Here is a 25,872-nt window from a genome sequence, read left to right as displayed (position 1 = left end):
GAACGGCAAGCTACGGGACCCTGGACCATTTCAAGCCACACAAGATTCAGTGAAGTTCCGAGGGACAGACGTTTCGATAAAATGTGCAGGAGAAAGTGATTGGTTAGGACTAAGGTGATGACACACAGAAGAGGTGCCAAATAGCCGGATCCCAACCGCTCTAGCTATCGAATAAATCGGTGCGTTAGCAAGCGGTATGTAGAACTGGATTCGAGAGAATATGAACTAAGGCAGTTGTAATTTCATGATTGGATGGTCCTCCGTTTGTGTCCATAGAAAGTGCACGCAAAACCTACACCTGATACAGCCAGCCATGCACAAATTTTAAGAGTGGCCAGTGGATACTACCCGTTCCACTACCTCTTGACGCAAGGTGGTTAATTGTTAATAATTTCAATGGTATGGAGCCAAAGTTGCCACGAACTTCATATGGGATTGTAATTGGTGTGCATTTCACAAAACTGAGTTGGGAAAAACGGCCGTTGGAGCGGATGAAAGGAAGAATCGACTAGGACCGAGGGTTTGCCCTCGACCGGGAATGGTCGGTTTTTACTCTCTCGGTTGCTTTTATTTACTTCCAATTGAATTGGCTGAAACATGTTAGTTGGAAATATTTGTTTTCGCTTATGGATATGCCACCGACAGATGAGATATCTAGAACCATCAACTAACAGCTCCATGCGGTGTTTCTCGAAATGCATACATATCCATGCGCAATCAGGCAGATGCAGCTCAAGACCATTGCCTCATTAGCCCCACACACCAACGTTCACGTGTTTTGCTCCCTGGTCATTTTGGGTGAGAAGAAGTTCGCCCAGCCGGTGTGACGATTTAAACCGATCACCAGGTACAAAGCGGAATCAGTTTATCCGAAATTGTTGTTTTCGATGCCCAGACTTTTACCTCTATTCCCACTGTGCATTTCAGTGGCCTCTTGTTGACAGCGGTTTTTTGAATGGGCGAATTTTCATGGTCATCAAACGCCAAATCGCGAAATCCCTCGTCAATAAGAGCTTCAAACTTTTTCGACATGACATAACCTGAAAGTAAAGTGATACTTCACTGCTCCCAAACACAAAACAGTCACAATTTTTACTGTACGTATCACACGCTTGAACGAAAACTCTTAAACGCACATTGATACATAAAGAATGAGTACATTAGTAAGATACAGAACATTAAGAAAACCGTTGAAATGCGTTCAGAACCTATCGGTTCTATTGAAACATTCTTAGATGCTGAAATTGATGTATGACCACGCACATATCGCGTGTATATACTAGCTATATTTCACAAGGTTGGATAGCTATGCCAAATACGCACATGATCACTATGGCTAGAAATCACTGCACTTATGTGTAACAATGCTTATCCAGGAAATATCGTCATTCTAGTGTGCCTAGGGGTACACGTAGTTGAGTTGCGTCGCGATCTTTGATAATGACATTCCCTGTTCGTTGCACCCAACATTGGTAACACGATCAGAGAGTCAACAGGATACTGCAGTAAAATGACATCACATTAATCGTACGCACGAAACAGCGTTGTCAAATGTCAAGACAGAGTACTACATGACGATGACTAGCAACACCAAAATCTCGCCAAACGCTAGTTTCTTCGCAAAGGTACGAAACAGGAAACAATTTTGCATTTGGTGCAACCAAATTTGAACACACGCTGTTAGCCTGCTGTGCAGTCGCATCTTTTGGCGCTCCAACTCCGATACAGTTTTCTCGGATCTATTTTGTCCTACAACGCTCACCGATATACCATTCGATTTCTCTTTGGGAGATCTATTGGAATATACCATCTATATTCATCTGTGAAAATTTTTCACGGTGTTCACGACTAACGGATTTACAACGTACGCGGCCTCCACATCCACGTGTACAAGTATACCCAGTTTTATTGGCCGTTATCCCGTTTCTACACTAGAAGAAAGCTGACGACGAGTTCTATCTAGTGCAGCAAATTTCACTAAGATCGGTGAAGTATTACGCCAGCTACCAGCTTTCATACATCCGCCGAAATTCGTCCTACGTGCTACCCCACTTGCCCTGCCAGTGTCGAAACCGCACACACGATCCGCTCACCCGATGCAGGCGACCAGGCCGACAAAGAACCGCAAAGCGTCCACACCCACGCATACGTCGAACCAACCGACCAACACGTGCAAACGCGCAACGCGATCCGCTGCGCACACAAAGAACACGGCCGTGCCAAACCCGACCGAGACCTTGACTCATCCAATCATGGAACAATCACCTCACGGTCATTGCGCTGTTAGCCAAGGCCCGGTAGGTCGAGAAACTACGGGTGCATGCGCGTTGTGACAATACCCTGACTGATCTGAGCGCTCAGATCATTAATGATCCAAAGCATCCATCTATCTGTTATCGATGCACTATGTGTAGAGCCTCCAATGTCGATACTGGCCAAGTAGATATACCGACCACTATGGGCTTTAGAGCAAACAGAGAGACGGAGGATAAAACAAATACAAGAACTCAGAGAGCTTCTGCTGCCCCTAGTTAACCAGACAACTGATGTAAAATCAGCGAAGGCATCTAGGTCAATGGCAGACGCTGCTTGCACTCCGAGGACTGTTGAGGAAACCAGACCAAACAGCACCAAGACAAAAAAGACGAATGTTACTGAACCTGAGCCAGCGGAACTCAACAGTATACACAAGAACATGGGAATTGTCGGTTGCCCCGCATCGAAGGTTACCGACCATACTAGGAAACTGAAACCGAAACCTAAACTAAGCGTAATATGCACTAATATCAAGGAGCCAAGCGACTCACTATTATCGGCTAAGCATAAGCACGATATGGAAGAATGGTTAAAGCTGTGCAATCGAATACAGCTTGATCCCATCGAACCAGTCTCGCTGACTCGCCTGAGCCGACCGCCGAAATCGCATCATCAAGACAAACCCAGACTTCTCAGAGTAACTGTTAAGACAGAAAAAGAATTAGAAAATATACTGTTGTCAGCATTTCGACTCCAGAGCGATTCGGAAAATAGCGCGCGAGTTCATGCTGACGTACCATGGACAGAACGATCTCGTAATGTCGAAAATCAAGCGACTAATAATCGTGCTGATGATCGGAGCTTGATCATTCTGGGTGTCCCTGAGATTGACGATGCCTCCGATAAAACGGCACGCATTTCACATGACGTTCTACAGTGGAAGTTTCTGAGTAGTACGCTCGAAACGGAAGAGGTGGCAGTAGTTGATGCTTTCAGAATTCCTAAATCGGAAAAATACATGGGAAACGGCCCTAGACCCTTAAAGCTGACATTTCTTCGTGCCGAAATGGCCAACTTGGTGAAAGCTCAGTGGCGAAGGCACCGTAATTTGCTTCCGAGGGAACTGAGAATAAGCTCACCTAAACGCTCAAACGCATCTGCTGATACGATTCGGACTGGCGAAATAGGAACTATTCAAACGCAAACGATCACTGATGAATACCAACAAACCACGGTTGGTATTCAGACTATGATGGAAAAATTGGGGTCAAAAAACGATTTACCAAAAAACGAATCACTGCTGGCTCCCCGGGAGTCGTGCGTTGCAGCACAGCAGAATTAACCACAACGACTAGCCTTAAGTGCCTCTATACAAATACCCAATGTCTGCCCAGTAAAGTGGCAGAATTAAACGCCTTTTGCGACCAATACAAACCTCACTTGGTGGCAGTGACTGAGACTTGGTTGCAAGCGGAAATATCGGACAAGGAAATCGAAATTACAAACATGAGTGTTATACGACACGATCGAGCCACCCATGGCGGTGGAGTTGCACTATATTATGACAGTAGTCTTCAATGTGCTGAAATACCTGACGCTAATCTCATCCTTGAAGATACCCTCTGGTGTATGCTGAAGTCAAACAAGATAGATGCGTGCATTATTGGTGTCATTTACCGCTCTCCAACCGCAATGGACACTCACACATTCAGTATATGTGACCGAATCCGTCGCGTATGCTCTTACTACTCCATTCCCATTCTCATTATGGGTGATTTCAATTTTCCCCAGCTTTTCGTCGCTTCATACTCGCTCAACTCAGTTGAAGCACACTTTCAGGAGCTGTTAGATTTGGTACCTTTATTCAACCATGTTAACGAATGTACGAGGTTTCGTGGAACAGATCAACCTTCGTTACTTGACCTTATACTAACTAGTGAGCCATTTATGGTTGAACAAATCATATATAGACCACCACTGGGAAAGAGCGACCATCTCGTGCTCTTGTTCGATTTCACTTGCTCCTCCGTACGTTTAAGCGACCCACATAAATATGTTCTGAAGACCAATTTTCGGGAGATAATCTCAGCCTTCCAGGACCTAAATATGCTGGATGACGAACACGAAAATACTAATAGGCGATGGAAATCATTCATAGCCCAGCTGCAGACCTTGATTGCAGACAATTCGACAGAGGTGCCTCGAGCCACCTGCGTACAGATGTTCACAGTGAGGAGTCGAACAAGAAAATGGATTACAGAACGTAACATCGCTTGGTTTCAATATAAAACGAACCGGACCGACGAACACTGGGAGTCGTACCGAAAGTTGCGGAATAAAGTCACGTCACTAATCAAGGAAGACAAACTACAACAGCAATTCAAATTGATGACTAGGATGGAGAAAAACCCCAAACTATTGTATCAATTCGTGAATGCGCAGGCTAAAGTTAAACCAGGTATATCTGCCATAAAGACAGAATCGGGAATGACTGCAAATGCGTTTGAAACAGCTAATGCCCTTGCCACATTTTATGCTTCCGTGTTTTCTCCTGAAGATACCCGCGCTCCTATACAAACTGTGGAGGTACTAACGGACGAAACTTTATCGGACGTGCATATTGATCGGGCTAACATTGTCAAACACCTTCGCGGCTTACAGGTACACACTTCACCTGGTGGGGATGGCGTTACACCACTGCTTCTGCGCCACTGCGCTGAACCACTTAGCTATCCTCTGGCTAAACTGTTCGCTAGTTCTCTGGAAGAAGGGTTGGTACCAGAGGATTGGAAATGCGGGATAATAGCCCCCATATTCAAAGGAGGTATCAGAACGTGTGCATCTAACTACAGACCTGTCACTCTTCTCCCAGTAATATCAAAAGTAATGGAACGAATTATAGCAGAAGCCCTGAAATCGCACCTTGAAATTCACTCCTTGTTGAGCGATAAACAACACGGATTTCGACAGAATCGTTCTTGTTTATCCAATCTCCTCGTGACACTCGATGACTGGACACGAGCAGTCGATGCGGGAGTTACTGTACATGCCTGTTACTTGGATATATCCAAAGCCTTTGATCGAGTCGATCACAGTATCCTTCTTCGGAAACTTGAAATGTATGGCGTGACGGGAAATCTGTTGAGCTGGCTGAAAGACTATTTGAGTGACCGTTCGGTCCAAGTTCGTGTCGATGGAGCGTTTTCCGATAAAATTGCCGCCACAAGTGGTGTCCCTCAGGGTTCGGTTCTTGGTCCAATTTTGTTCCTGGTATACATGAATGACCTGCCGAAACTTCTGCAGTGCAAAACCGTACTTTTTGCTGATGACATAAAAATCTGGTCTGAAATTCATGGAAAGGCTGGTTGTGATGCGCTACAGCAAGATCTGCAAAGAATCGACGAATGGTCCATCCAAAACCGGCTGCCGCTGAATTTCCAGAAATGCAAACTCATAAATCTGGGGAAGAGCTACCCCTTCCCATACAAACTGGGATCCAATGAACTGGAATGGGTGGCTGAGGAAAAAGACCTCGGCGTCTGGATTTCTAGCAACCTGAAGCCGAGTAAACACTGTCTATCAGTATATCGCAAGACCTCGGCACTGCTCGGGATGCTTAGGAGAATATTTTATCGTTTTACGCCTGAAATTCTCCCTATTATCATGAACACATATCTCCGGCCGACAATGGAATACGCGATCCAAGCCTGGTCTCCATGGCTGCAAAAGGATACACAACTGCTAGAGCGTATCTACCACCGCGCGACCAAGCTGGTCATTGGCCTCCGAAACGTTCCCTACAGTGAAAGGCTACGTAAACTCGACTTGTTTGATTTAACTTATCGGTGTATACGAGGAGACCTCATCCTGATGTTCAAGATAATAAACACCCCTAATCACCCTTTAAAACATTTGTTCACAGTTAATTTGGCCCGACAGACCCGAATCCATTGGCCGTTGACATTCCATGTTCCCGCATTAACTGTCGGCGCTACTTTTTTTCAGTCCGCGTATCCCTCACGTGGAACAAACTACCAACATCTGTTGTGGATTGTGGTAACCTCGAGACTTTCAAACATTCGCTTGACGAATACATAAGATCTTACCCAACTTCCCTCATCAACATTTGAGATGCAGATTACAAACAATAGAACATATATGTCATATCATTCCGTTTATCTGTATACATACACACACACCAATATCCTTTGGTCATTGTAAAGCAAAACGCCTTTTAGACCAATATAACCTTGATTTACCTTGCAGGTGAGGTGTCCAACGATAGAGAGTGGAGAATTTTCGAAGCTAAATAACACCGGCAAAAAGTTCGATATATGGTCAGTGTGATTACTCTTAGTGAATATAACCTTGATTTACCTTGATTTACAGGTGTCCAACGATAGAGAGTGGAGAATTTTCGAAGCTAAATAACACCGGCAAAAAGTTCGATATATGGTCAGTGTGATTTGAAAACTCTTAGTGACAAGCAAATAACCTCGTTTGCGTCGTTGCGCCACTGGACTCGTGGCAAAACGCTAGTGTGTACCTGAAAATATGAAAGAAAAAAGAAGGGTGATTAAACCTCATTTGACATTAAATATTCGTATTGATTCACTCGTACACCTACTGAGGCATCACAAGTAGTTTATAGTAGTTTATACTCGATGCCTCGATTATAAGTCCCGAAACGTGCATCAAAAGTTGAGGATTTCTGGAGTATGTTTGGGACGCGATTCAACAAACCGTCAATAAATGACGCTTCATCAGATTGGTTTCGGAAGTATAAAAATGCAAGCAGTAGTAACTACGCTGGTCGTCAAGGCAACTAGTTGCCCAAATGCATCCAACCTAGCATCAGGGTGAGGTTGCGGAACGTCAGCTGGATGGAATTCTGCAGATGAATTTATGATGCAACCAGCCTCACTTAGTTTTCCAAGTGGAACTGGAAGATGACCATGGGTACACAGCACAATTGCTTTGGTGATTAGTTACAACCTCGACCCTGGTCATGTCATGATCACCATCTTTAGATATAAAAACCGCGTACAATGGTTATTGCTGCTACGGTGGCGAACAACCAATACACATGGATTCTCGCGGATCCACAAGACCAGCGGGTAAAACCAGAACCAAGATTAGCAGTTCCTGAAACAGAATGTAGTTCGCGTGTCGCCCAAGATTTGTCCCACCTGTAAGTGGGGACGGACTGACTGATATCTGGGGATCTACAAAAGGTATTTTTAGTGGGCATATTGCATCAACATTTCAGCTAAATTCGCGTCTCAGATTCTCAAGCTTCATAGCGAAATTCAATCGCACTTAAAGACAAATTTACAACACCATGCCGAAGACGTCTAGCAATCTTAGAACACAGCAAAAGGAAATTAAGGGTAGAAAATGCCTTCAGTAGCTTTTGGATCCCGGCCATCGTGAAGCATGCCTCCAAGCTGTTACGAACCAACATATACATGAACTCACAATATACGATGAATATTATTTACAGATGGCACGTACAAGCACACTACGCTACGTTTAGCTAGTTCATTTGACAAACTTATTTATCCAAGGTTGTAAAATATATTTACTGGGCTCCTTCATCCTGATTTGTGGGCTTATATTGAAAAAAACTTGACAATGCAGTTGAGGCTGCCGGTCAACTAGAAAAGAACGCGTTAGGTGTGTGGGTGCTCTGAGATCACGATAGTTTCTATATTGGGCTGTAGATCACGGGCCAACTACAGCGTAGCTACCTGGACGCTCAGTTAGATTATCAGACCTATGTTGAGTTATTTCCAGGTAGATAGAAATCAGTGGCTAAGGCGCCTACTTACTGACACGGTGGTCCGTGGTTAAAACCCGAAACCAGCGTCTTGACTGTTCCTGTCTACGATCGGGCAATCGGTCAGTGTCCTCCGCCCTCGAGATTATTTTGGTTGGTATGGTGGCTAGGTACCAAAACGGTGTTACAGCTTATCAATATTCCATCGAATTCTCCTCACTGTTCATAACGTTGTCCCGATTTCGCGGATTCCGCACTAGCCGCAAATCCCCCCGTCACATGCCCCATTCTGACTGTAAACGCATGATCATGCCCGAAGGTATGCCACCCACAAGTTGAAAAATTATTATTATTATTATTATTATTATGGCAGAGTTCTCACACAGCAGCTACGGTTGAAGCGAAAAATGTGTCTCCAAGTCAGCTTATCCAAACCAAACCTAAAACTTATACGAAGTTATCTTCTATATGTTATCGACTTTATCCTACCTACAAGGATTTTGCACACGCCATTCAGTTTCCACAGACATGCAAATAATTCAAGTTTTGTCATCCAAATTCCTAACCCGATGTGATCGGTTTTCCCGAGACCGAGCAGCAGGGGCCCGCTGATGGAACAGAGATGAACGCCGTGGGAAGAATTCTTTTGGGAATCACTTTGGATAACAAAACTGACGACTCATTGTTTGTCAGCGCAAGATTTATTATGCAAGCAGCCATCTGGTCTGCCAGAGTCATCTATGAGGCTTCTTGTCTATGAAGAATCAGATAAAACGAGACGTCTCTCAACAAAGGGGATAATTTTGAGTCACATTCATCCAATCCAACCCTAACAGAAAGAAGTTCCGACTACTAGACAGAATAAACTATCTGCTTCCGGGGCATCTTGAAAATCCAGTTCTGAAGAGGGACCATCCTGTAAGAGGAAGATTTGCAATCATACTGCTCTATACCCGGATTTCCAATTCAAAAGTCAAGCGATTACAGATGTCTGTCCAGTCACGCCACCAGCTCCTATGGATATGCCTTGATTTAGTTTGATCACTAACAAAAAATAGTACTGCTGAACGTACAACACGGTTGCAGTGTATCAAGACTATCGAAGTAAGACAGTAAGACAAAGAAATACAGTATAACCAATTATTTATCGATGTTTGAATAATCGCCATTTTGCCGCAAAACTTTGATTTCTGTTTCATACTTGAGTCTGACTGTCACAAGAATTACTTACCCGACTCAGATTACCTATTTTCGTACTTTTCCCGTACACAGAGCAGTTGAAATAACTAATTTCAACACACCCTGTCTGTCATCTATCAATTAGAACACCAAAACCGATCGAAGGTTCACTTAACCAGATTATCCAGATTATTGCTGTTATTAACTGGATTATAATGTTGGTCGCCCAAATAGAATACACCCTTAGTCGAGGAATAAATTTACTAACTCTCACAGGTGTTTTCCTGTGTGATTACTATGGTATATGCATTCCGCCCAAGTGTTTCTTCCTAACTTTAGGAACCAGGAGATCCCTTCTATTCGTTTTCAGGAGGGGGGCGGTTTTTAAGTCCGGGATGCAATTGTCTCCCCAACTGGATCTTTCCTCGGGACAGGACTTTGGCACAATTACAAAATTTTCACCACATTCACCTTTTTTTATTCAATACCCTTGATTCTCAATGAACACTTCTCGCTACAAACAAATGAATCATCTAGTTCAAGGGAAAATGGTATCAGGGCCGTTTGCAATGCGCCGAATACTTTTAACGCGTCATGCATTTCCCCCCGCCAGTTACTGGTGGGTATCTGTTAAGTTTCTTCTGAGGCACAGCTGACTTCCAAAAAATGGCTACACTGTTCCTTGCAATTCGAAACATCCACAAAGAACTTTACATTCCACTTGCACCCGCCTTTAATTGTGTAACCTATCACATGGCGCTAACCAAGCTTCGGTGCCTGTGAGCGGCTACAGAGAATTTGTTCAGTTCGGTTCCCAAACAAAGGGCCACATGCAAATACAAGTTGGTTAGGATTGCCACAGAATTCGGATGTCGATGGTCGGAAGAAGAAACGCGCTACTGTACATAAACGATGATTTATCTACTCTCCTGCTAAAGTACGATGACTATTCCTGATTATATTGAAGCGACACAAACCTCCAGAGGAAACAATACCAAGCGTTCTTTATAAAAAGATTTTCCTGGAGCAAGCTTTTCCACCGCCGTATCCTCCTACAACCAGGAGTGGTATGCAGAAAGGAACAAATCCGACTAATGAGGCATTCAGATGTGGAGTCCCAATGCTAATCGTAACGGTTCGCGCATTATGTCGATTATTGTCGCCAGGGGCCCAAAGATAGAACGTTCAGCCGCCGTCCACCCAACAGCTCAGTTCCAGTTGGCTGCTGTCCACTTAACCACATTCAGCCTAAATGAACCATTGAAATGGTTCTGGTTCACTAAAATGGGTGTGGCAACATGGTATCTTCCGGCGACATACCGGCCAAAAACTCAAATCGACCACACTGCGATCAGTTACCGATGCCGCGGATAGCCGACTGCTGGAGCAAGCTTTTCCACCGCCGTATCCTCCTACAACCAGGAGTGGTATGCAGAAAGGAACAAATCCGACTAATGAGGCATTCAGATGTGGAGTCCCAATGCTAATCGTAACGGTTCGCGCATTATGTCGATTATTGTCGCCAGGGGCCCAAAGATAGAACGTTCAGCCGCCGTCCACCCAACAGCTCAGTTCCAGTTGGCTGCTGTCCACTTAACCACATTCAGCCTAAATGAACCATTGAAATGGTTCTGGTTCACTAAAATGGGTGTGGCAACATGGTATCTTCCGGCGACATACCGGCCAAAAACTCAAATCGACCACACTGCGATCAGTTACCGATGCCGCGGATCAATAGCCGACTGTCGGTCGTTTCGTGGATTCCGACCACGCACTCGTCCAGAGTCGATTCTCCCCACGTTTTCCAGGGCCGCGTAAATTGCGGACAAGCCGCTTGGCAACTGAAAGATTGGCAGGTTCAGGTTAAACGAACTGACCAGAATCGCCTTCTAGATTCTCTTCTAAATGCTCCATCACCAGATGTGAACTCATACTGGGACGAGATTACCACCCCTTCGCATAGTGCTGGGAATTTCATCTGTGGCGCGGCACCATCAGGCGCACTCAAGCACTGGATATCAGACCCAACGGTGGTACTGCTTAAATCTCAGAGAAGTATCCCAGCCGGTTCCGAACATAACTTGATGCGACGAATTATTAGATGTCAAGTGAAAGTGAGCATACGAGCCGACCGCGAAGTGCGGTGGACACAGAAAGCCGGGAATGCCCGAAGTTTCTTTCACTTGATCCGTGCGACCGGACCCCAGAAACCACCGGTGAGCGAAATCATCAAGGGTCGAAAAGACGTGGCCATCTAGAATGAAGAAGAACGCCTCAATCGTTGGGCCGAATACTTCGAACAACAACTGTCGTGTCAACTAGCTGCCACTCACCTGGAGCCCACAGTTGACGTATAAACCTGGAAAAAAATCGTCCAGCTGTAGCACCCATTCGGTGCCTAGCTGCCATGCCACATGAACGAGGCACGAGGGCTGGGATACTGCCAGGTTGCCCAAGCCTAGACAGGGGAAGTCGAGTGGCGGGGGTCGGATTCGAACCACGGACCTTCCGGTTAGTAAATTCGCGGTCTAACCACTTGAACCATCTCGCCCCTACCTTTGGAGTTGTATTAGTTCTAACTGTAGTGTGACAGATGAGGTCGATGCACGAATTTCCAAGACTCGGGTCGCGTTTGATAAATTGAGACACCTCCATAAGTGCATCCATAGGTCAGAGTGGTGCATCCCTGCATCTCAAGGGACGTGTGTATCAAGCTACGGTACGGGTTGTTTTATTGTACGGCTGTGAAACTTGGCCTGTTCGAGCAGCGGAACCGAGACACCTCGGGTGTTCGACAATCGTTGTCTCAAAACCACATCTCGAGTGGGCTGACGTTGGCGTGTCCGTAACGAGGCAATTGAAAAGCGAGTTTTTGGTCGTGCAACGGCTACTTCCACTGAGAAATGTGTCCAGCACCAGAAGCCACATTGGCTTAACCATCGTTTGCCAAAGAAAGTGCTGTTTACCGTGCCCAACTCAGAGTGGTGGAAGCAGATATATGAACAAACCCTGACCCGGCAGAAAAGTGAGAGAAATTACGAAACGTTTGGGTGCTGTCGGTGCTAGTAACGTTCCTGGATAGGAACCGCGTGATCCCCTCTGCACCTGGTTGCAGACACAGCAAGATATGGTGTCAATGGCGTTCCTTGTCAGTTTCTATCCAGATTACCTGAATGAGTGACAGGAGGTGTAGGCACCTCGGAATGATTGTAGTAAGCTAGCGCTAACTTCCATCCCTGTCCACTTTAATTATTTTCTTCACAATGAGGCTTTCAAGTAAATCATGGTTGTATGGGAGAGAAGCATCGGTGTTGAACCAGGATGTCATGCTATCGATGATGATGATGGTTATCTTATCTGATGAGCTCCATGCACGGGGCCGGTTCAAATGGCTATATGAGGGTTCAACATGGATTTTATGTTCCGAAATCCGGTTCCGCTAAGTGTGTGCCGAGTATCGAATTTCTTTGCAGCTCGAGTGCAAAACTAACGGGACGAATCAAACTCAACAGAGAAAAACGACCGACAAATCGTAACCGCCCCAATGGCACAACAATCCCTCGGCTCTATGGTCTCCCGAAAGTGCACAAACCCGGCCTACCTCTCAGGCCCATCCTCGATATGTCTAATTCTCCTTATCATGCTCTGGCCAAATGGCTGGTCAGTCTGTTAGAACCAATCAGGAGAGAAGTGTCGACACACAGCTTAAGAGACAGTTTTGATTTCGTCGATCAGATTAGAGATTTGAAGGTTGATAAACACTCCATGTTCTCCCTGGACGTCGAGTCATTGTTTACCAACATACCACTCACCGAGACAATAGACTACGTTTGTGACTTGATTGAGTGCAACGGTAAGGATATTGGAATTCCTACTTCGGATCTTAAGGAACTCCTGCTCCTTTGTACCTACAATGTTCAGTTCACTTTCAACAATCAAATTTATCGACAGAAGGACGGGGTCGCGATGGGGTCTCCTCTAGGTCCCCTATTAGCAGATTTTTTCATGACCAAGCTAGAGACTCAAAAATTAGATGCACTCATTGGACGGTTAACATTATATCGCCGCTACGTAGACGACATATTCGTTCTTGCCGATGAAACCATCAGCACAACAGACGTACTAAGCAGTTTCAATTCAGTCCATGCTAATATCAAGGTTACTATCGAACCAGAACAAAAAAAACGGCCAGTTAAGCTTCCTCGATGTCAATGTTAAANTGACCCCATTACTTTAACCGACAGTCAACAAACCCAAACTGTCATCGTCAAATCTACTGGCGCCGAAATGTAACGTTCCTTGTCATGAACACCGGTACGATTGTGATGAAGTCAATACTTCTGGTGGATAATCAAACAAACAATGTCAGGAAAGTTCCACTGACGGAAGGAGTCAGAAACAGTGTGCCTTGTGTACACAGACCAGTGTCAAAAGCAAGTGGAGACTGTACAAGGGCCTTACAGTCCATGTATCTGATCTGATGCGCATATAATTAAGGGTTTTTGTAGCATCCATTTACCCTCTAGGCGGTATTCTCGTCTAAACTTTGAGTAGCACATGCATTGGAATAAAATATCCTCGCCGATTGAGTAATTAAGTTGGTTAGTGCACTGGCATTAATTTTAATGTAATTGGTGGCTGCAGTTACCAAGGCAGTAGCCCTCTTATGCTGCATGACTAAGATGCATTCTTCAGAAAGTACCGCTGTGGATGACCGCCGTATTAAATGAGGTTCTTATGCATACTGCACTTCCCATCAGTAACGGTTCCAAACCGTATCACGTTAAGTTCTATGTTCTATTTCATTTCTTCCATGTTTCAAGCAACTTTCCACAAACATGCACGCGTCACATTTGCGTAAATAGACCACTGTTGACGGAAACTCGGGGACTGCGCCTACTTGATGAGCCCCAAGAAGGGCGCAACCGGTTTTGGGCTGTCGAAGAGTTTTCAGCAACCTTGTGAGTAGTTTCTTTTATGAAAATATACTGTGTTATCACGAATATCGTGCCAACTGAATCGCAACAACCTGAAAAGTATTTGTCTCATCCGGCTTGTTCCTTGTTAGCTACCTAACACCGTGTGGTCCCTGAGATATCGACGGGCAGCTTCTACTTGTGGCGTGGACGAGATGATTAACAAGGAATTCCTGTTGGTGACCTTCAGCGTTTCGGCCAATAAAAATTAGAAACCATGTAAGTCTTGAGGTTGCATAAATGTTTGAGAATGATACATGAAGCCAGGAGACTGTGTGTAGAGGCAAAGTGGGATTTACATCGGTGCAAAACTGCTCACGCACCGAGGAATCAGTGAAGACTGATGCACCCATACTGCCGTATGAGATACTGATGTCACGTTGATTGCAGACAAAATGTTTTATTCAAAATGGCAAAGTTCAGAGAACAGGTGATAACCTTGCTGATAAGCACTAGGGAATGATGTTTTGAAGTGCCAAAATGATCTGCTACGTTTTAGAAAAAGCATTACGGACGAGTGTGGAAGGATCACACTGTTAGATGCATCAAATCAACGATCGCTAGCTCCATAATTTTTGACTTCTAGTCAGACGCTTTTGCTCCTTCCATTTCACGCTGGAAAACACCAACTCGTGATTTAGGTATCGTTTAAACCATATGGCTTTATCTGCGTTTCGCTCATATAAAGAGGGAATGGAGCCGACTTTCAAGTCACTAAGTAGGCATCTGAAGAAATAATCATAGCGGTTACAACGAGCCAAAAGTTTCAGCGAAACAGTTAACATCAAGATACGTAGGGCATAATAGAAAGATTAGGAAGAGAAATCTCAAACAGAAGATGTTTACCATGAAGAATGCCAAGTTTCAAGTGTGTTGGCAATTTTAGCCATGAACTGTCAACCATACGATTACTTCTTTTCCCATACAAGTAATTCCAAGTTAAAGGAGCAATCCTTTCTGTTGCAAATTATGGTTAAATACAGTTTAGGAGACAACGCCATTTTACTCGTTGGTCTGTAGTCAAAGGATGCAGCAACGAAAAGCATAGGGTGAAAGACCAAATTGGATGCGATCGGAGTTCGTTAACTAAAGATTCTCTGTTGTTCACGGGTGCTGAACCATATAGCAAAGTTGCGTTTCGATCTAACTGTCTTTGTGAAAATGCAGTACAAGAACGTTCAAAGCCCATGGCGAAGATGTCTGAATGATGGCAAGTGAATGGTACATTCCTATGATTTGAATTGTCAGCGTGATTTTAACACCTACATCAGTAGGATTTCCTAATTGTAGTAACTGATCATTTTGCTTAATAAATTGGTGTTTTAGGATATTATAATCCTGGAAAGATTTATCGATGTACACAAACCCATGTAAGAATCCAACGGAAACTCGTTTAACACACATTACATCGCATTACGTCATTAAATTATAATCCATTTTTCGTCGGTGTGGCGTAAGAACTCAACTCAAGTTGCATAGCAAGAACATGAAAATAAAATTTTAACTGAAGTGCTCTTAAAACGATTTTGCACTGAGATAAACACGTTTTAAATGATCACAATCTAGTATATCAATCGTAAGAGCATCAAAAACTCGGTGGAGGGGATTTTCCCAACATTTCTTTCTAAAGTGGACAAGATGTGTTTTGGTGAAGATTTTGTCATAGAAATGAAGTCAGTCTAAGCTGAGAGGATGAAAATTCACGACAAACGGTGTGGTTTTTTCACCCATTGTAGGAATCATTGACCGTGAGCGACACACAAAACTAGAGTTATCGCGTACCCATGACTTCCCGATCAGTAGTTTCGACAATTAACCGTTCGGCCACAAGCAGCTTCTTACTATTGTGTTTGGTCGAAACCTGGGATGCAAATGAGATGTAACGCAATCTTCTTGAGGCTAAAGTCTCATGAATGTGTCAAAGAGTTTTGTTATTTCATTGACTTTAATTTGTTTTACACTCTAAGAAGGAAAGCTATTCACTCCTCAGCTTGCTTCGTCCTATGCCTCAATGGTTGACTCCCTTTTCATAATGACGTAATGAGGTGGTCAGATAATTTGCAAATGATTCACACACAAGAAATCGAAAGGTGTTTTCATTTTGGAAATTTTTCCAATGAATTTTCAGGAAAACTGAAGTGGAGTGCCATTCTTATGGTGGTTGAGGATCGAAAGTTTACAGATATGGTTGATGTAATTATTTACATCCACTTGGGCTTGGCCAACAATGTAAAATGTTTAGACATCAAGATGGTAACAAAGTAGAATAATATGTGAGCGATATGAAACTACATATTGATAACAAATTGGCTGTTCCCAGATATTTGTGGTCTGTACCACCAACAAACTAGTAGTGCTCTAGTTGGGAGAATGGTTCACATAACTAGCGAACTTCGCATTTGAGAGGCAGCCACTCAGGGAGCTGGTCAATACCTGATCATCTGATTTGAATTCCGTAACAGAAGGGTATTAGTTGACCACGCTGATGATCAACCGTTCTTAACCGAATGGTTACGTGTTCAAAATACTATTTTGGGGGTTGCGAGATCAAATCTATCTACCAATTGTGAGGTGCAAAGTGCCGATAATTCTCAGCAAGGATTATTGAAATGAAGGAGAATTTCAACCGACAAGAAGAAATCTGATCAGTGAGCGGTCGATAAATACAAAACATTGAAAACAGTGAGTCTTTTTTTTAATAAACAATATGCTAGATACAAGTTCCATGCGCAAAACTTTCCCTCGACAAAGAAGATAGTAGTAGCCCATTCCATTTTGAACGTCTGTATAAGACTAGAGGCAACGTATCAGGAAGTTCAGATTTCTAAAAGCAACCTCAGAATGCCCGGAACCTACTGCTTTACCAAAAGCTCAACAGTAAAGCCGGCAAGCATCCAGGCCAGTCAATCATTCAATCAATTCAGTAAAACCTGATGAGTGTTCTTGCACGCCACAGAAGCACGACCGAACGTGATCAGCGTTCAGACTCTTCATAGAGGCACGATCGATGTTGATGGGTGTTTATTAACGCTTATCAAACAGCCTGGATCAATGTCAGAAAGTTCCCTTTAGATAGCGTGGGGCCGTTGTAACTCATGCTCTCGCACTCGTTTGTTCGGAATATAGCGGTTGTGTTATCTTCTGTGAGTCTTTTTTCTCCGGCATTAGGCACTGGAGTAGGTCAACAGCAGATACCACAAGTTGACGAATCAGCAGATACAACACAACTAAAGATAAGACAAAACTTGCCAATATTAGAGGCATGTTGAACTAATAGGTGCATCCGGGAAACTACACTGTTAAACAGATGAGGGCTGCCATACTACTGATCGAAGAAGTAGTAATTCTTCAGGAAGTGCTCAGTTTGACGGACAAAAACAACAGGGGTTCTCAGAGGACCTTACTGAATGAGGAAGGCTTTATATCGTTGTTAGGACGAGGGGGAATTTTGTTGCTCACCCAGTTTTGTAAGTAGGATGAAGTTTTGATTGGCGGCAAAATCACAGTCGGTTGACAGTTAACTTTTGTTTTAGTTTGTGAGATGTATACTCTTCATCCGTTGACAAGAGTGAGTGTGTTTTAGAAGACACGTTAGTGAACTGCCAGTAAACTGCTTTTGAAATTTTGGCTTGTTTTTTGTACTTCTATTTTCTTTGCAAATTTCATGTTTTATAAAACTGGTCACTGTTTTCGAAAACAGCTCATTAAGACAAGAGGTGACAAAACACCATATCACGACAGCGCTTTAATGCTTTTCTATACGTGATGGTGAAAAGGTTCCAGATTTTATACGACAGACTGCTTAAGAGATTGCGAAATAATCTCAGTATGGGGCACCTTAAAAAGCTGTCAATCAAGAAAAATTGAGAAGTAATGTTTTGCGATGAAGAACAAAGACAGAAAAAATATTGCGATGGATGTCAGATACTGGTCAAATCGCACATGAGTGATGTATCCTCTAATAATGGTGAAACCTTTGCAAAATCCGCAGGCAGACCAGCAGTTAACTAACCGACGTTCAACAGTATAAAATGCAGCTGATTTGAAGAAATCATCAACCCCGCTAAAATTAAACTAAGCTAAGTACTTGGAACAACAAAATATCCTTTGATTTTGACGATAGATGAATATCTTGCCCACGCCTTAATCATCAGACTCCCCTCGGTGTCAGGAGGTTAAGGTGTACCACAAATCGGAACAGGACAAGACACTCATTATATGTGTGCGATGCGGGTGCTTATTCTTCGTATTAGCATGAAAAATTGAATTTGTCTGTTTTCATAACAGTCTCAAACAAAAATTCGCTGATGTGCATCTTTCATTTAAATGGTTGGATTAAATCCACCAGTTTCTAATTACGTGCTGTAACTTATAAATGTATTTCTTTTGAGCTTGAAAATATCAATTTTTCAGACTGTTCTACAAGAAATTTCAAAGATTTGTCAGAACTCAGCGTGGAATGCAGTGGGATGCAAATGAAAGGGAACAAGAATTTTTCCATTTGTTGTATTTAGGGAAAATGGAATCTGAATGGAGGAATATTTCTCTCGTACAACCACCAAAATCCGCGCATACAAAGTGATAGTTTGTACGGGCAAGATGATTTAATTCTATTGGGGTACGGTTTCAAACATTAGAGGGAAGAAAGTGAACGAACGATGTTTGGAAATCAAAGCATAGACAAGATTTTCAGCAGAGATTTATGGACGTCCGTCAATTTGCTATTTCAAACATGATGCAAAATAAGTCCTTTGGGGCTGCCCCAAAGTGCAAAACAGAAGATTTAGTGAGCAACTTTTGGAACGTTGTAGCACACCGACAGATGAATGTGGTGCGAAAGAAGTTGTGAATGTTTTCAAAACCGGATATCCGGGCTTTGCATATTAGAGTAATCATATAAATCGTCAAACGCTTAACAATAACGTCCCTGTCATTAGTGGGCTGTCGTACAAAGATGGATTGACGAATAGGTTTCCGGCGAGTTTTTATCCGCTTTCAAAGTTAAAAAGGCTAATACAGCAGTACTAAATACCAATTAACCAATGCAAAATACGTTGAAAAAAACAAGCAGAGAGACGGACGTTGGACAGCAAAGCCGCGTAAAACGAACACGTGAATAAGGCATTTATACTAAGCAGTTAGTCCAAACTGAGAAGGTCACGTTTTTTGGTGAACTAAACAACAGGGATCATTGTTTCTAGGCTTTGTTATTTTTTTCTGATTTTCACTGTCCCTGTTATACTGTGTGGGATACTGCAATTGTAGAATTTTAGACTCCGACATGTGACGAAAGTCGCATGTCAACCCGTCTTTGTTGCCACGCCAAATGGGATTTTTTTGAAACTCCAAATGTAGTTGATAAAACACGCTTATAAGTTACTTGTCGTCCTAGAGTTCCCAAGGTGATTCGGTAGGATTTTGAAGCCTTCTGGGGGTGATCTTTGATTTCCGGATTCTAACCCAATGACCTTCAAATTTCCCATAGACGTTTTGGAAGACTACGTATAACGCAGGTTTGTCACGTGGCGGTCACATGCAGTTTTTTTTTAAATTTTCCTTATCTTATTACCAAAACCTTTCACCCACTTTAAAGTATCGTTAATTCAGTAATATGAGAACCAACACTGTCTTTCTGCGTACGATAAACTGCTGAAAGCATATAACTTCAATTTACAGAGCCTCTTAGAAACCAGCAAACTCCTAGATAGAGACAGAATGTCGTTACTTAGCAGCCAATCTTTTGTTGATTGATACTGTGTGAGGGTGGTTGCCTTGATATACATTTCCAAACGCACTGATTTTAGTACCATTAACTCACGATTTGAGCGATGAAACCGCTGACGAGAGCGACGTGCGGTGAGTCTCGTCATCTGACGAGTCGCAGTCGGTGCGAAAGACGTAGTCGTTAACAATGCAGAGTCAATTCTACCCAATCATAATAACAGGCAACTCCAAACCTAATTCTCAAACTTTTTACGCGGAGAAGCCACAAAAATGACAAATTATCCCTGTTATTCGACTGAATTTTCTCAGGAAGTTCCAAGCAAGAGCCGAGTCGAAAATATACTTGTTTTGATTTTCGTCCCATGCAGGTGATACGAGTGATGTTTGCGCCGTTCATGTGTGTGAAAAACATGTTTTCTTACGTGCTGAAATCCTCGCATTTCCTATTCATTGACGGGATCGTACAGCCAGATCCGATAATGAAACACAATGTAAACGTGAAACAAGCACTGGATGAATCCGAATTGGTTTGGCTTGAGATTTTCTGCTCAGCAGCCTACAATAACACGAGGACCTTTTGTTTCATCACTGATAAACCGGCCAGCTCTCTTTGGTTGTATGTGTGGCAGGCAAGCCGCTGAGAGGGCGAGAAAATGATCGTTTCACTCTGTCATACGATAGTTTATACAGAATTGTGCTTTTAGGTGCGTAGCAACACCCAGGAAATAGATAATGCGTTTTTTTGTTGGGTTTCGATGGATGTTGCTCGTCAAAGTCTTCAAGTCTAGACTACAAGTGGCTGGTTTTCCTTGGAGATTATCCTCTCCATCAAAAATTCATGAGCTTGTACTGCTAAAAACAGCAGCGCATCTGCCTACTTAATAGCAAATTTTGTGGCGGTTGTTTACTGCGGATAGAGTGGTTTTTAGATTCACAAGGTGCTGTTGAAGAAACAGGTTTGGTAAACTCGAAGAGAGTTTATTCTGTCTCTTAGCCTGCAGGTAAAATTTCGGAATACGAAGTAATTTTTAACTCAACCAGCTGTCTTTTTTTCGCGGGTTATAGATAATTCATATGATGTTATTTACAATGAAACTCTTGGATTCTGAATTTGTGCATAAAAGTTACAAAGAATTAGGAACAAACATCACAGTTCCTCTGTGTTTAAGATACATCAGTTTACCTATAAGTTTAGACCAAATGGTGACTCTTTTCATGTGGTCATTATCATCATTGACGGCATGACATCAGTGTTCAACACCGATGCTTCGCTGCCGTACCACCATGATTTATTTGAAAGCCCTATTGTTATTCAAATGAGCTCGCTTTGGAAGCTACGAGTATCTTGAGACTCGAATTAAAGTTTGTAAATCGTGTCTCTCTAGGCTTTGAAATTAAAAGCGTTTTTTGCACTCTGAGTGCTTACAAATTTCTTAACAAAATGCCTCTCCACGTTAGTTTTTGTTGGTAGCAACTTACAACATGAGTGATGTTCAAGTAAAAAATACAGGCCTAAAGTAGAATTGAGCCAAAATGTTGTTTCGTGTAAGCCTGAATTGCGGTTATTTTGTTCAAAGTTTGGAAAGGGTAATTAATTAGAATAATTAATTAATCATATACCGGGTACCTCTGAACGGACCACGACTGGTACGATCCAAACTAGTATCGATCGCAGAGGCGATAGGAATCCGACTGCTGGATCCACAACTTTGCATCCAAAAGAAACTTGTGCGACCTCTGAACTTGAACTGGCCTACGAAACATCTGATCCCACAAGTCTGTCTGACATTGACGTCATGACCCATTGACCTACCCCTCACCCAACCCCCTTCTTTGACTTCTATTTCTCTAAAGTGTAGCCCCGATCTTAACTTTTTCCACGTGATTTCTGCTACCACATAAATTTGTGATGTATTAGCCAAGATTAACAATCACAGAAAACAAGCTTTGTTCGCTACCTTCTTCGTTCTCATAATGTAAGAAAGATGTGAAAAATCATCAAATATGGCAGCCTAATAATTGGTAGCATAAACGCTTAACAAATAGGGCACAACAGCGTTACTGGTAAACGATTTTGTGAAAACGTGTAGAAATTTACACGAAGGTTGTTTATTATCTGTGATCTCAGTAAGAGGTATATTTCTGGCCGAAGTAGAAACGCTAAGGAAAAGTGTGCTGGTGAACACGGTGGAACTGGTTAAAACGGAGGTAAAAACCGTCAACTCAGTAGTTGTGTGAACCAATGCGTTAAACGATAGACGGGCAAAATTTAACACCTCTAAGCATAATCGAAATCGTTTCAAAAAATTATTGAAATCAAACACTGGGACAAGAATAAAAGGGAACCTCAAAATACATGTAATAAATCCAACTCGGTAATAGACCACCTTCTGAACGAACGAGTCAGGCTTAGATCTTCAGAAATATTTAGATGTTTACTTTCATGACAACTAAACACTTGGATGCACCCAATTTTCGCAAGTATGCTTCGTGGGCAGAACTCCTCGGCTCGTGGTGGGGCGTTAATCAAGTGTTTTGGGAGCCATTGTTATTTATTTTATTTTATTGTACTTGGAGATACGATCTTCGGGGATGCTTAAACTTGTGAAATTACTTTGATCTACTTTATAAATGTTCAACGCACCGCACAACAATCCCACTAAATTTCTTAGATACTCTCAGGCTTACTGGAGAAAAAATCCTACTGCTCGATGTACATGACAGCTTCTGCTTTCGACGGTAGATATTGAGTTTGAACGCGAAAGTTGATTAATCAGTCTTGTTTGGTGGACAGTTTGAGTTGGCATCTTTCTCCTAACATTTGCGCTGAAAGCAAAAATGCCTCCTAAATGCGATGTTTCTTTAATGTTTTGCATTTAAGAGTCCCTCAGTTAGCCTAGTTACGGACTATTAGACTGAAATAAGTCAAGGTCGAGCTGTTTTATTGAGACGGCGTTTCCAGGTAAAATATGACTTGAGAGGAGCCTGAAAAGTATCGGCAGAGTTTTTAGCTACAAGTAGAAACGAAAAATGACCAGAACATGCATCTTTGAACAAATGAAGAGTCGCTTAGATGGAGGAATTTCTTGTACACAGAGACTCACTCAAAAACTCGGTTGAAATATAACCACATAATGTAGATTTCATGATGGGAAACTGAGCGCATTATATCCTGTCTAAGTACGAGGTGGTCACACCACTGTTCAGGCGCTTTTAGCCGAATGGTACAGTTATCAGCGATTAGCCGGAGGTTGAGATGTCGAATATTTTCGAAGATTCGTGGTATTCACCACACCGCTGGTTTTTAAAAAAAGGGAAATTAGCCATAAAGTGCTACTTGTACTGTGCTTTTGCGCACAAACCGACTTTACTGACATGACGATATGACGGTAACTAACATGGCAATAATGCTAAATAACACCTTTTATTTATTATAGTCAAGTGATATGTTACTGCAGTCTACCATACGATTTCAGAAGCGGAACATTCCTCGTAAAACTCGAATGACCATCCATATTATGCGCGACCAGTATTTTCAAGGGGATGACGTCACCACAAATCCCACACAACTTTCAGGGGATGAAAAGGTTTTGACTAGCAGGTTTTGGAAAATCTGACATGACAGTGGAAGGACATTCGGCGATCAAATTTTCCCAACTTTGAAAGATAGATAACTTATTCGCGGTAGGATATTTCGCTGTCGAAACTCTTTTCTAACCCGATTCGCTCAGTTGTCAGACAAACAAAATTCGCCAGGTTGTTTAATATTGGAGTTGCTTGCAAAACCTATGGGTTTCCATTCTAAACTCCTACGTGCTTGGGGGAATTCAAATAACTTTTTACTCAGTTTTCCTCTTTAACAGTTGACCAGTGAGTTGTTTTACTTTCCTTCATAATCCTCCATTAATTTTTGAGGATAGGGGGCAAGATGGCTTAGTGGTTAGAGCGCGAACCACGATCTCTGTCTCTCGACTTCTCTTACTGGGCTTGGGCAACCTGACGGTATCGCGCGTTCCTCGAGTGGCATAACAGCTATGCACCGAAGGGGGTTAAAGCTGAACGGTATTTTCTAGAGGACAGAGCGACAAGTGGAGCGATGTATTCTTGGAAAAGCAGCGCCCCAACAGGGCTGTCAAATTTCAGTCTCCTTTCAGGCAAAGTATTTTCATGCCCCTTTTTTAGGTTATCTATGTCGAGTTTCTGTCCAAAAGCGTAGATATATAATCCAGAATCTACAGTGTCCTCTTCTAGGGACGTTCAGCACAAGCGACTCGCTATATATATCTACGGTAACCAATATCAGTTCCTTTATATAAATTCCTGACTGTGCTGAGGAACTCCCAGTGGGTCTGTGTGTGAACTTTATTGTAGAACTGCTAGTTTTGTTCATCAGATTGGGCCAAACGTCCGCTCATTAAAACACTCAGTAAAGTGGCTTTCATGCAGCCGAGGAACAAACAAAATCTCGATTCAAAGCCCTTTCAGTTGTACACATACCAATGGCTTTAGTTTATTTTGTGCTACGTAATCCCTTTAGTTGCCGATAACCGAAAGAATATTCTAAAATATGAAACCATCTACAACTAATGGAAATAAAAAGAATTGATATTACGATTGAGTCAATTTGTGGTAAGCGCCAGTTTAGAAAAATTAGGCCATGCAAAGAGAGTTATTTTTCTATTTTTTCAAAGAAAACTTTCATCAATGAGAAAATTTTTTCGTCTGACTAGTTCCAAGAACAAGCTCTTCAAAAGCAATGATTTGCAAAGCAAAGATGAGTGCAATATCCATGACTACTTCTGTCATTTTGTGGGGAGAGTGAATATTAAGCATCGAAATCATTTTACTGAAAACGACAGACCAGACGAACCCCTTTGAAATTCATAAAATCATACGAATGGTAGCTATGGACACCCCCACTTACTTACGGCTCGCGATCCAGACCATTTTTCGATTTCGTAAGCTGTCGTGTCTTCACACAAACACCAATCTAGAATTAGTACTATGGAACGTAATCAACCAGCGTTTTCCTGATCAGTGGGAGAACATCTAAGGAAAAAAGACGACTGGTAAGTGGCCTTAACAGCAATTGCAGTGGTAAAATTTCGGTTGGTCAAATTGTGGAAAGTTTAGCGATGGTGAGAAACTATGTTGCCGCTTATGAAGGGTGACCTTGAAAAATACAAACATTGAGACAATTGGTGCAGTTTGCACCGCCTTAGTTTGTGGTAAAAGCACACTAAGTTACAAAACACGCGAATAGTTAAAAGGTTACTTTAATTATGTCACGCCTTGGATGGGCGTATTCAAAATTGTTGTAAATTATTTCAATAACTGTAATCACTATTAACTTGGTAACGAGTGAAAAACGGCATAGAGTATCATAAAAAACGTTGTGCATTTTATCTCAGTCAAATGCAGTAGGCTTTAGACTTTTGTTGGGAATTTGTGGTTATCCTCAGATCATCAATGGACAGCGAATACAATGCACACGGGTTGCTCAACTACTGGCATGCGAATGAGGAGCTGGTATCCAAAAGAGATTCGAACTAACGTCTGATCATATATCTTCCATTTCCATACCAAAGACGTTAGTCTAACTCATCGTTTGTATTGCTCAAACGTAGGGCCTAGAAAATACTGAAGCGGGGTTATTCAGTTCGGTTACAAGCAATCATTTTGCAGTTAAATTGTTCACTGAAGAAACCAATTTTCAGGTTTTGTGCGATTACAGCGCTAGATGGATGTTCATGTCAGAGTGATACTATTTACTTTCGTTTGGGAACTTAGGTCTCAAGGTCGTTCACTGTCGCACGCATGCAAAAGGATGTAAACTCTACCATCCACCAAACACGTGGCATGGTAAAATATATAAAATATAAAATATAAAATATAATCGAAGTCCACTCCGTTCCAGGTGGTCACATTGAGAGGGCAACTGTATTCCCACACAACTGA

At 42.6% G+C, this 25,872-nt stretch overlaps 1 protein-coding gene across 1 annotated transcript; it reads left to right on the top strand.

The window, feature by feature from the left end:
- Positions 1-7,304: 7,304 nt before the first annotated feature.
- T265_00549 (hypothetical protein) lies at positions 7,305-9,708 on the top strand (the record flags this gene model as incomplete). Its single annotated transcript, XM_009164353.1, has 2 exons — positions 7,305-7,447; positions 9,585-9,708. 2 exons carry the CDS (start codon positions 7,305-7,307, stop codon positions 9,706-9,708), a joined length of 267 nt encoding a protein of 88 aa, XP_009162617.1.
- Between the last annotated feature and the right edge of the window lie 16,164 nt (positions 9,709-25,872).

Source organism: Opisthorchis viverrini, assembly GCF_000715545.1.
Source record: "Opisthorchis viverrini unplaced genomic scaffold opera_v5_5, whole genome shotgun sequence".
In the NCBI taxonomy this organism is placed as follows: domain Eukaryota; kingdom Metazoa; phylum Platyhelminthes; class Trematoda; order Opisthorchiida; family Opisthorchiidae; genus Opisthorchis; species Opisthorchis viverrini.
This window is presented reverse-complemented; position numbering and strand designations above follow the sequence as displayed.